General features: G+C 36.1%; 1 protein-coding gene across 3 annotated transcripts in view; it reads right to left on the bottom strand.

Annotated features, from left to right (window-relative positions):
• Positions 1-6,739: 6,739 nt before the first annotated feature.
• The window catches only part of APAF1 (apoptotic peptidase activating factor 1), a 29,915-nt gene continuing 24,551 nt past the window's right edge, over positions 6,740-12,103 (bottom strand). For 2 of the 3 annotated variants that reach the window (XM_021527933.3, XM_021527932.3), the window contains exons 24-27: positions 11,931-12,056; positions 11,080-11,205; positions 10,494-10,640; positions 6,740-8,357 (exon numbers count right to left, since the gene is read on the bottom strand). In XM_021527933.3, coding sequence (XP_021383608.2) covers positions 8,214-8,357; positions 10,494-10,640; positions 11,080-11,205; positions 11,931-12,056 — 543 coding nt within the window. In that variant the 3' untranslated portion in view covers positions 6,740-8,213. The remainder of the gene's footprint in view (positions 8,358-10,493; positions 10,641-11,079; positions 11,206-11,930; positions 12,057-12,103) is intronic. The other variant, XM_021527934.3, reaches the window with a different exon arrangement.

Below are 12,103 nucleotides of genomic sequence, written 5' to 3'. Positions count from 1 at the left end.
ATTTGTCTATGTTGCACCACAGCTTCTACACCTTTTTTAAATGGATGTCATGTAAGATAACATCTCATGCAGCAGGTTTGGTGGTGTGGTGGCTTTTTTCACATCTGTGGAACTGTGAATTCTTGGCCCCCTTTCAAAGCTATCCAGCTTTTACACATCCTACATTGCATCTGTGCTCCCAACCATGTCAAAATTTATTTGCTGGAATGATTCCAAATCTGTAACTCCCTGATCAAGGTGATACCCTGTTATACAAGGAATATGCAAGTAGAGTACAATCAATGACACCTGGAAAATTCATTAATTTTTGCACATTGAGATTGGTTTCATAATAAATATTTCATAAAGGTTTGCTTTTCAAGAACATCTCTACTGATCCAAAGCCAAGTGTGTGGGTGTTTTTCATCTCGCTGTAGTTGATTTAACTTGTAAAAGGAGACTTAACTTCCTTTCTATAGTTCCTCTCAATTACATAAACATTTCTGTGAGCCAGTCAGTAAGAGTTTATGACAGATTTAGAGCTACTTGGTGATAATTTATGAGTATTTCATGTTGGCCTGATTACTGAAATGTTTTCTATATGGCTTCATTTGTTTAGTGTAACAAGAATCTGCTGGGAAAAAAACAGCTCTGAAACGGAAGAATGGATTAAGATACCCAGTTTTCAAACTCTACTTGGTCCTTAAGGAAATGCCAGGATTCTTTGAATATCCTGTTCAACACAGCCTCTAAAATCAGCTTAGAGAATGAAAAAGCAAAGTCCAGGAATCTGCAAGAGCAAACCTTGTATTTTGAATGGTAAGTGAAAAGTGCTAAAAAAAAGTGCTGCTTCTGCCAGTCAGCACAGAAACACCACTACTAGAGTTACACCTTGAATGTGCCACTGCTGCTGGATTATCTATGTTACTGATCTCTGGCAGTGGTTGCTCAAGTCTTGGCTTCACTTCCTTTGGGGAAGAATTTTTGCAGTCTTCCCCTTGGACTAAGTCCTTGGGTTACAATACCTAACTCAGCTGTCCTCACCTTGACATTCTGACTGGGTTTATGAACATTCCTCTTTTTCCCTTCAAGAAATCTCAGCAGTAATGAACAGTCCATTTAGAAATAATTAAAAAAACCCTCATTTTCAATAGAAAAAACATTTTGTTAGAACTCAAGTGTAGCTAAAAACACATTCTAAGCAGAAGACACTCAAGTTCCAAGCCCCCTGCTTCCTATCATACACATTAATTCCAATTGAGATATCCAAAGTATGATATACTCTTTCTCACAAAGGCAAAGTTAAGACCTCTTGTATTTGCTGCTAACTGGTAAATATTCACTATGATCAAATTTTCATTTTCCAAAACATACTGGCAGATACATAACAATCCTAAAGTAATGTCTAACCCATCATAGAAATCAAATAAAGAGCAAAATAAATAAAGCAAAGTAGATGGAGAAATTGCATGAGCTGGAAGCACTGTGGTTTAATTTTTGAAAATGAGGAGATATAATTTATATACAAAATAAAAATAAATATATAAAGAATCATCATTTTCAAAGAACATGATCCTAACTTCCTAAATTTGAATTTTAGAAAAAAAATAGCTATATGATATATAACACATAAATGTAACAGCTTGTTAAAGATCACTCTTTTTTTTTTGCTATTACATACTGAAGAAACCAGAGAGAGATCCAGAACACAAACTGAGAAAATGTTCCATTCCACAGAGTCACTTTGTGATAAAAAAAAAAAAAAGTGAAGTCTAACTTTGATGCATCAAGTCTTCCCCTAACACTACCAGTACTAGAACCCTGAACAGTGGAACCCCTTATTGAAGGAAGATTGACATAAGTAATTAAGGACTAAAATTGAGAGGTGAGTAGTGCAGGAGCTTGAGAAACTGCAATGTGTAAAAAGTTCACAGCTAGGAGAAGCCTAAGAGGAAAAGTAGATCATAGCTCATGGCCACCAAAAGTTTAACCCTTTCAACAAAGATATTTCTGGGAAAAGGAGATAAACCAGTCAAATTTGTAGACCTATCACTTATTGCCATCTACTGTGTTTAATATATTTTTAACCAAATTTAAATGATCAAGATATGCTATGAAGAAAATTCCAGGTCACATGAAGTTCAGTTGAATTGTACCTATCTCTGGCAGGTATACACTGATACAATTTCATAGTGAAAAACAATTCTTCCACAAGTTCAGCTTGGCCCCTCAACCATTTCTTTGAATGAATGTGTACCTGTAAGATCTTCCTCAAACCCAGTGCTCCAGACTATAAAAACACCAGCTGCTGACTCAAAACAACAACAAGCTAATACCTGAATCCTTGATACTGCAGAAAAAATTTTTTAAAAAGTAGTATCTGCTCTATAATTTTTGAAATAGAAAAGCTACAGCTCTTTGGCTTTGATAAATTGAGAGTGCAACATCTGCAAGAGAGTAAAACATATCTTTAAATATTTTGAAAACTCAGACACATTCAGGTGACCTTTTTTCATGCTATTGTTAAACATATACTCAAATAGAGGTAAAATTTAGGCAACATTTCTTCTGTTCAAACTCATTGAAACTGTTTCTCTTCCTATTTTCTAATTCTGAGATTTAAGGCACATATTGGCACATATTCTCTCCAACATCTCAGCTGGAAACATAACATATATTGCTATCCTGTACAGAATTTAAATAAACTTCACATCACCTTTTAAGAAATTGTGCAAATACACTGAAAAAATCAGGAGCTACCAGCTTCCTTAAGTTTATCTTACCTTACTGTGGAGATGCTGAGTGCTCATCCATCAAGACATGATTATTGACTTCAGGCTGGATTCTTTAGGTCAAAATGTTGGATCTGCATTTAGAGACAAATTTCCACTGGCCTGTGCTTATGTCTGTTCATTCATCTATTCTCTACTAAAAAGGCTCTAAGCATTTCCAAGTCTCAAATTAAAAATATGGTATTCCTCTCAGGTATTATTTCAGGGCTATTAAACCAGAAGTATGTGTTTCAGGCTTTCCTTAATCTTTCTTTTCCTACTCTACTTCTGCCAAGGGCCTTATAAACAGCAGCCAGTACTGATCAAAATATTAAAATGAAGGAGGAATTTAAGTGGTTATAACTGAGAAGCACAAAAAGAAATGTTTTTATTGTTACTCCAGAGCAGGAAAACTTGCTCTCAAAATGTGTCAAGACTAAGATTTCTTAGTACTGAAGTAAGAGTTTGAACTAGCAGGCTACAAAGTCTTATCAACCCAAGGACTGACTCTAGTGAGGAAGAGGAATATGAACAGTTATTACTGTCTTCGTAGGATATGACAGACGAATAATACGATTTTTAGAAATAAAACACTGCTACCGTGCTAGAAAGTACTATAGAAATTATATTTTCTATACAGTTACAGAGAAGAATTAGAAAAGTCTAATCCTTTAGAAAAGTAAAATAAAGGTATTTTAAATATCAAGCATACTTCATGTGCATTTATGCATTAGAAATAACACATGCTTTACCCTGAGAAGCATCATGTTTACTTTTCAAGAGTTTGAATGTGTACATTTTTCTTTGCCTCATTTTGCGTTATTTTAAACATGACGATTTTCAAAACTCATCTGAGGTCATACATTATTAGAGAAACTGAAAAAATCTAAAAATAAATCAGAGACACAAATAAACTGAAGGAAGCTAACACGGTAAGAAATTAAAAATACCACACAAACACATGGAATCTAATTGCAGCATCCTAAGTAGTACTCAGAGGATGCCTCTTGAGTACAGAATGAGAATCCTCTCTAGCCTGAAGGACATGAATCTAACCATTCCCAGAGCACTTCTCCTATGTACAACATATGGTTTGTTAAATGGAAACAAGCACAGGAAGCTAATTTGTTCTGTAAACAGTCAGGCCCCAAGAGAGAAACTGCGTATTGAAACACTTATAAGATACTTTAGCTTTCTCATCCTCCTGAACAAACACACAGAGGCAGCTTAAATAGTTCTAGCCCAATTGTCACCCAGTTGTGCTATTTCCCTGAAGTGCAACTGTAGGAGATGATATAGGAAGTGATGGAGCTGTCAATGACATGTGCAGACTGAAAATCTGATTCCTTTTAGGATGTACCCTAACAGCCTCAGTCTAGGTCTGTATTAAATCTAATTGCAAGGTTTCTCATGAAAACACCTCCTAGAAGAAAGTGAATTAATCTGGAAGAAAAGCCTCTTAAAAACCAGCATCTGTGCTCCAAACCCACTGGCCCCCACCTCCAAAAATAAAAAAAGCTCACATCAACACCATCATAGACATGGATAGAGCACACCCCACAGAAGTTTTGGAAGTGCTGAAAAACACAATCAATGTACTGTCAGTCTACTGCAGAGTTCCAGCCCCAAATAAGTCTGGTCTCAAGCTTAACATTGTACTGCCTATTGGCAGAGCCAGCAACCATGCCCCAGTCCTAGTTTGAAAGAACAAAGTGAAATTGAGCACAGAAAAAGAAAAAAAAAAAGATATCATACTGGAAGTATTCAGAGTATGTGGCACCCTCTCTGTCCTCCAAATAGTAAAGGTCATTTGGCTTCTGCTTTTCTTGGAATCACGACAGAAAGGAGGTGTCCCAAGTCCTCAGAGCTCTTGGGCATCATCAGCACCATCTATGAACCCAAATAAATTTGTGCCTCCATAGTAGACACAAGGAGGAGGAAAGCACAAGGTGGACAAATCCACCTGGGAGCTCAGGCATCCTACCAGAGGGAAATACAGCCCCAAGGCTGACTTTTCCACTCCTGGGCATTGCTGTGGAGTCTGTTCTTGCTATGAAGGAGAAATGGCAACCAAAGAGCTCAAAAGGAGGCTGTGTTCTACTAGCAATTGTAAAACCATACCTGAATTCTCTGTGATCTGCTGCCATTCTGGAATTAGTGCCTTCTTGAAGATGAGGGCAAGCAGCCTTCCTGCGATGTTCTGCTCCAGGAGGATAGAGGAAAGCACTCGAGTCAGTCTCTCAGCCTGGCTTTCCACAGAAATCTGCAAAGACATCAGCTTCTGCAGAACACCTCAGGAGAGCACTGATAAGGACAGATTGTGCTGTGGTTAGATACAAACTGGGGAACTGAGCCCCATACAGAGACTTCACTGAATTTAAAAATTGTAAAAGCTCAGTGATTTGCACAGCATTCTGTAATGGGAAGTTTAACTGCGTAATTTTCTAAAGGAGGAAAATAATTTTGGGGTGGGGGATAGTTCTCTACTGGCAACAGGTTACCAGCTCCTGTTTTACCCACCCCCTCACCCATTCCAGCACTACAAGAGATCTATTTGGGAAAACCTCAGGCACTGAGTGCACAGTTCTATTTCAAATAACTGTGAAAGATAAGAGAGGGGGAAGGAGAACACTGCAGTTGGAGGAATGGTACACTTTAAGGCAAAACAAAGCATCCTCTAGAGCAGCTGTGTCACACATGGGTACAATTCCCAAGGAAAGAGAAAAAAAGTAGTATGTAAAGGAGCTGTAGGTCTAATTGACAAAGTGAAAAGACTTAAAACTTCTACAGAAACTGATGGGCATGGTTAATAGGAAGTATACAAATTGTTTTCACAAAAGCATATTATAATTTTAGTTATAGAACTAGACAAAATTGGCAACATTCATTAGTTTAATTTGAATGTAAATTGATTCATTTTGATCTGACATTAAAAAAGATAATGGGAGCAATAATATTCAATCTACATAAAAATTGCTTTTAGCCAAATTCTGTTTCCTTTACAATACATGTAACATCAAAGAGAACAGCCAAATCTGATGATACAGCAAGACTTACTTTTTTATTGCAGTAAACTGTCTTTCTAAATATTTTAAATTGAAGAAGTTGCTTTCCTGGCTCCTATTTCAATGATTTTTCACTTGAATTTTTACATACTTTTCCTGTAAATCAGATCTATTCTTTGGCTCTTCAGACATTTTCATCACTATTCCTCTTCTTCCACCTCAGTTTCAAATACTTACAGCTAACTCCAGACTTCTACATATGTGAATGCAACCATCCCAACATCACCTTCTGTGAAGAACAGCTTCCTCAGTTCCAGCAACAGGGACTTCTGTGCTGTCATTCTTCCAGAACATCCAAGAATGTTATATTTATCTCACATTTCTTCAAGTTTCTCTGCTATTTCCTTCCTGGTCACTTCAAAGTTGCAATTGTCTCTGAACTCTGCTCATGCACCATTTGCTTTCTGCATTAAACTGTGATCAGGTTTTTTTCCTTATCATCAGAATTTCATTAGTGTTTTCAGAAAAGAGAACTTTCTGCCCTGGTTCCTCATGGGAAATATTTTTCCTGTACCTTTTAACCTGGTTGGGTCTCTAAGTTCAGCCTGGCAGGGTCCTAAGCAGTAAGGACAGCACAGTCTCTGGGATAGAGGGATACTGGCTAAGAGAAGCTTCCTGCCCCTTGGATCCTCAGCTACTCAGGGGGTACTGATGGGCTCCCTACAAACTGGACACCAGAAGCAGCTCTGTTCTGAACATTGCAGGCATATTCCAAGACTGTTTTCCCTCAGTTTCCTTCTTCCTCCACATCCATATTTAATACTGTTGCTCACCTGTCAAAGCACTTCTGATGCAGTTTGTAAAGCAGCATTCTGTTTTGTTTTAAAAACAAAACCACAATAGAATATGCAGCATTCCCCTGCCATCCCAGATATAAAAAAAACTGACTCAGGAATTCAAATTCATTTACAACTTTGGCCAATATTGCCTGGATCATCTTTATTAAGTATTGTACATACTTGGAATACAAAACATCATGGTCTTTTCCATTGAACTTCTCTTTATATTTCTGCCAGCAGTACTTTGATTATACTGACCCGTATTCAACAGCACCTTAGAAAGAGTAGAATTTCAAGTTGGAAAAGAGGAAAAACTGGCGATTGTCAAAAATAGGGAAATACTAAGAATGCCTATTAAATTTTATGAAATGCACACAAAAAATACTGTAAGTAAAAATTTCATTATTCAGTACCAGTTGAGATACTTGCTACTGTACTTTTTACAATCAAGTAGTTAGACAGTGTTCCACTGCCAGCTACAAAAATATGAAAATCATATTAATGCTTGTGCAGTTGCTCATAGCAGTTGAGAGACAATTGAATAGAAAAAGGTTTACTAGGCACCAAATAAAACATTGCTACCCAATTATTCAGAAAGCATTTGTCAAGTACAATTAGTACAAAACATTGATATTTCTACCCAATATTGAATCTATAAATAGACTGTAAAAAATACAAAAAAATACTAAAAAAACATAAAATCACATATTACCAGGCAACAAATCAACTGGGCATAGAATCCCATGTAAACAAAGCTGATAATAGTAAAGTGTCTCCATAGTATAAACTGATTGTTATTTCCAAAAGAAAAACAATTCTAAAGTTCACACACCTTCTTATAATTTTCAGTACATAACTTTTAAGCCATTTCCATTCTCATTTTAGCTGCTTAGCTGCATTCATCATTTGACTGGAAGTATGGCACAGTCTCTTCCGCTTCAATTATAATATTGAATTTCAGATTTTGCCATGAGAAAAGAAGATTCGGGATGTTCCCTTTCATGGGAACAGCTCATTCATGTTACATTGGGCTTTATCTCCACAGGTTTGAAGCATGAAGGTTCTTACTGCAAGTAGAAGGCACAGCTGCTGTAAACTGAACATCTCAATTTGGTTTGAACATCAAGCACAAACATGGCTGGTTCCATTTTGCAAATGAAGAATACCCCAGCTTCTTCCCATTCTGTACTAAATGAAAATCCTTGCATTGCACAAAAAAAAAAAAAAGGGTTTTTTGCATCTTACACAGTTGTGCTCATGGCTGGAGAGCATTTAGCCATCAGCCTTAGCATAAAATATAATTTCAAAGTATTATACACTTAGTCTTTCTTCACTGCTATTAATATTAATTTCAACTAATTTGAATAAATCTTAATACAATTTCCTTACAAAACTGGAAGCAACATACTTAAGATGCAAATCAAGATTTAAGGATTATAATAATTCTTATTAAAAACAAGAGTAAATGCAAGTTCATTTGAAAAAACTTGCAATAAAGTACATAAATATACATTAATACAACAATTAAATATAATTCACAGCTTAATGACTGTCAGACAAAGCAAAATTTTCTTTCCAGGTTAAAAAATTAGTTATCTTTGCAGTGCTCACACCACTAATCAGAACTTCTGTAATACATAAAGAATGCCAAGATTATCAACAGTCACATATACTTTGAAATTAGGGGACACATGTATTGACTTGAGATTTGTTCCATTTGTGTAGAAAGTTTGTAAGGATTCTCCAGTAGTTACATTCCACCACTATAAAAAATAATAAAAACACACTTTCAGTTAGGTGAAAGAAGTTTAGAATAAAATCTATTAACAGGCTTAACATGGCTAGCCCAGTTGATTGCTTTTACCAATGAGGTAGAATTAAAAATAAAACCATCAAATTAATTAACACTAAAAACAATCTTTAAGTTTAGGACTAATTACTAAATATAAGGCTTTCAGATGAAAAGAAACTTCAAAAAAGCTGAAGCTGTTAAATTTCAAGAAAACAGACAAAATAAATTCAGGTACTGCCCCTTACTCCATCACAAAATGCAATCAATAGACATAAACTAGAATATGTCCAAACTTTTTTAAAATTATGTATTTTCATATAACAAAATGAATACACGAAACACATTACCAGACAACTTAAACTATAGCTGAATTAAAAACTTAGCTAGACACACAAGAGGATTCGTCATGTACTTGTTTGAAACCATTTGCAGTTTTTTTAGTAGGATTAACCTCTTCTACAGTGAGATTACAATTAATATTTTTTAGAATACGCCATTAGCACTAACAGCAAAGAAACCAAGAAACCTGCAAACATCACTCTATCATAGCCTGAAATCTCACATTTCTCAGAAAAACTGTAGACCAATGCTTACACAATCCAGCACAAAGCTGTTATTCCATTGTGCCAGTAAGAAGTCTACCATCTATTCCGGCAGCATTTGAGTGCAGCAGCAAAATATCACAAGAGATTACCTCAGTTTTGATCACATTGAAAAGCAGATGGTATTACTACTTTTCAGTTATCTCATGAAATATGTAACATTAAAGTTGCGTGCATAATACAGATTTGCAACTACACAGCTACAATGCTCTGATTAAAACCACTGTTCCTAAAGTGTCTGTTATTTGATAGAGACCCCCTCAAAAAAAGAAAAAAATTGACCAAACCAAAAATGGATCTTAATGAGGTTTTGAACCTTTGTTCTGAATAAATGAGCAGGTGCTGTGCCAGCAGGTATAACTTACACAGCAAATTCAATAGTACAGGTGGATATACCTCATCTGTGACTAAAATTACTCATTCATTTAAAGGTGTAAATCATGTAACTCTAGAGTCCAACTCAGTCTGGCTTTTAGGAGTCCAGACTCCTGAAATGTTCTGGACTTTCCCTGACTAGTATCTCCCTACAAAATGGCTCTGTGTGTGTGTGTTTTCATGTACATCATACACATCTGTCTGTAGATCCTGAAGGAGAAGCAGAAATACTTTCAGAAGACATTGTGATTGATTATGGTCCCATGACTGGGAAAAGACAAATGCCATTCCCACTTTCACAAAGAGCAAAGAAGGTATTGGGAACTACAGGTCAGTAATCTTCACTGCAATGTCTCAGATTATTACAGAACAAGTTTTCTGGAAGTAATTTCAAGTCATATGAAAAACAAGAATGTGATCTTGAACAACTAACAGAGACACGTCACAGGAAAATCATGCTGAACCACCCAACTGACTTCTGCTGACAATAATGGTGTCTTTCCAAACAGCATGGCAAGAGCAGTGGATGTGAGCAACCTTGACTTTAGCCCCTAGCATCCCTACAGCCAAGCTGGAGGGATAAGCACTGAATACAAAGTAGGTAACAGAGTGGGCTGTTAGTTTAGCCACTGTGTATTGAGCCCTGCCCAAGTGCAAGAAAAACACTGAAAAACTGGAGCAAGACCAGCACATGGTCATTGAGGCGGCTGGACACCTAGAATAGATGTCATGGAAGACAGAGCACTGCATTTGTTTAGGAGGCTAGCTGCTGTCTTGAACTAATAAGAGGGTTAGAGATAAAAAAGATAAGGTTAAAGATAACCCTCTTTACAGGGCCCAGAGGCAACCCTGTTGGATCGAGGACAGTATTTTATGGGGCAAAGCCCTAAACAATTTTACCTAACTCTGCAAACCACTACTAGCAAGGGGCTGGACTAGAAGAATTCCAGAAGTCCCTAACACCCTAAACCATTCTACACTCCAAGAAGCATCACAATGCCATACTGTGCAGCCACAAGATAAAATGAGGTGCAAGCTAGAAACAGGTCTGTTTATTGAATTAGTCTTAATTGTCAGAGTATTGCCATTTAATAAGGTGTGACAGGATATTGTATTATCCCAAAGCTTACCTTAAGATAGCCTCCAGATGACACAAGCATTTTACTGTCAGGAGAAAAGGAGAGGTCTGTTACCCAACCCCCATGTGTTGGTTCTCCTTCATCTACAGTAACGGGGGAGCAGAAATGAAGCAATGTACCTGTTAAAATATCCCAAATCTAAAAGAGAAAAAAGAATCTTTATAGAACTTAACAGGGAAAAAACGCCTCAAATAAGGAAGCCTGTAATACATTTTCTGTATTTGAGGGGAAAAAAAACCAAAACCCTTGCAAATATATATTCTACTTGAAATGATAAAATAATTTCAAAAAAATCTTGTCTTAGAAGTGTATCTTATATAGAGGATTTAATCATACATGCAATTCACAGTAGAATTATAATTAAATTAGGTGAATCAGTTCCTTAGCATTCGTGGAGCATAAATCTATCAATATGGTTACAAACTACTACCTCATGTGGCAAACTTAGCTATTTTCACTGCAATGTTCACCACAATGCTATGGAATTAGACATGCAGAACACAAACCATAAAAGCTCTTCTGTATGTGAACAGACAATCAACTGAATTATAAAATAACATCAAGATTAGAGCAATACCCTTATTTCTCCTTTGTCATCTCCAGTGGCCAAGAGTTTGTTATTAGGAGAGAAAGTACAGCACCGCACACAGTCTTCATGGTCTTTCAGTTCATGAAGAACAGATGAACTTTCAAAGCTCCATATCTAAATGGAAAACAATATAGAAGAGTGAAAGACAAGTTCAAAACAGCCATGATTTATTTCCAAAAGGCATTAGCATTAAACTGTACATAAGATTTTTTATACATCTGCATCTTTGTATTGAATTTATGTAAATGTATTATACTGTTTCTCTTTTATTACCTGAATCACACAAGAATGCACTTGCTATGAATTACTGAACTGACTGTATGTATCTTTCTTTGGAATGTATGTTTTAATGAAACCTATATATTTACAATGAAGTTTAAAGCTGTTCATAGAAATAGGATTCATCAACCACTTGAAAATTATATTTTAGAAAGCTAATGGAATGTTTTACAAACATAATAGAGAAGAAGCCCCAGCTCACTACTTTGTGTACCTTCCTTCTGAACAGAAATTTCACTGGAAGTCTCAGAAATTTTTCTTAACTTTGCAAATTAAGAATATCAGGCTATCAACAAATCAATACAGAGAAATAAACAACCAGTTCTGCACAATGCTGTGCATTAAACACACATTTTATTTGTGCAGAAGCCACTAGGCTTAAGTTATATCCAAGATCAATTGCAAATGACTGCATCAGCTTTAGTAACAGGTTGATGGATACAGGAAATTTAAAACTAGACACACAACAGGATAACTTGAATAATCACTAGTTAAAAATATAGATTACTCTTCAGGACAAATAAGACACCATTTTTATCTCTGTACAGAAGGTAACCAACCTTTGCAGTTTTGTCAGCAGAAGCAGATGAAAATTTACTACCATCAGGTGAAACAGCACAGGAAAGAACTGCACCTGTATGACAAGCAAAATCTCTTTCTGGGTTTCCAGTAGTGATATTCCAAACCTATCACATACACAGAAAAAAAAAGTTTACTTTTTTAACACAGTAAA

This window comes from Lonchura striata, chromosome 5 (assembly GCF_046129695.1).
Source record: "Lonchura striata isolate bLonStr1 chromosome 5, bLonStr1.mat, whole genome shotgun sequence".
In the NCBI taxonomy this organism is placed as follows: Eukaryota; Metazoa; Chordata; class Aves; order Passeriformes; family Estrildidae; genus Lonchura; species Lonchura striata.
The sequence above is the reverse complement of the archived record's forward strand: the minus strand, read 5'-3'. Positions and strand labels throughout refer to the sequence as shown.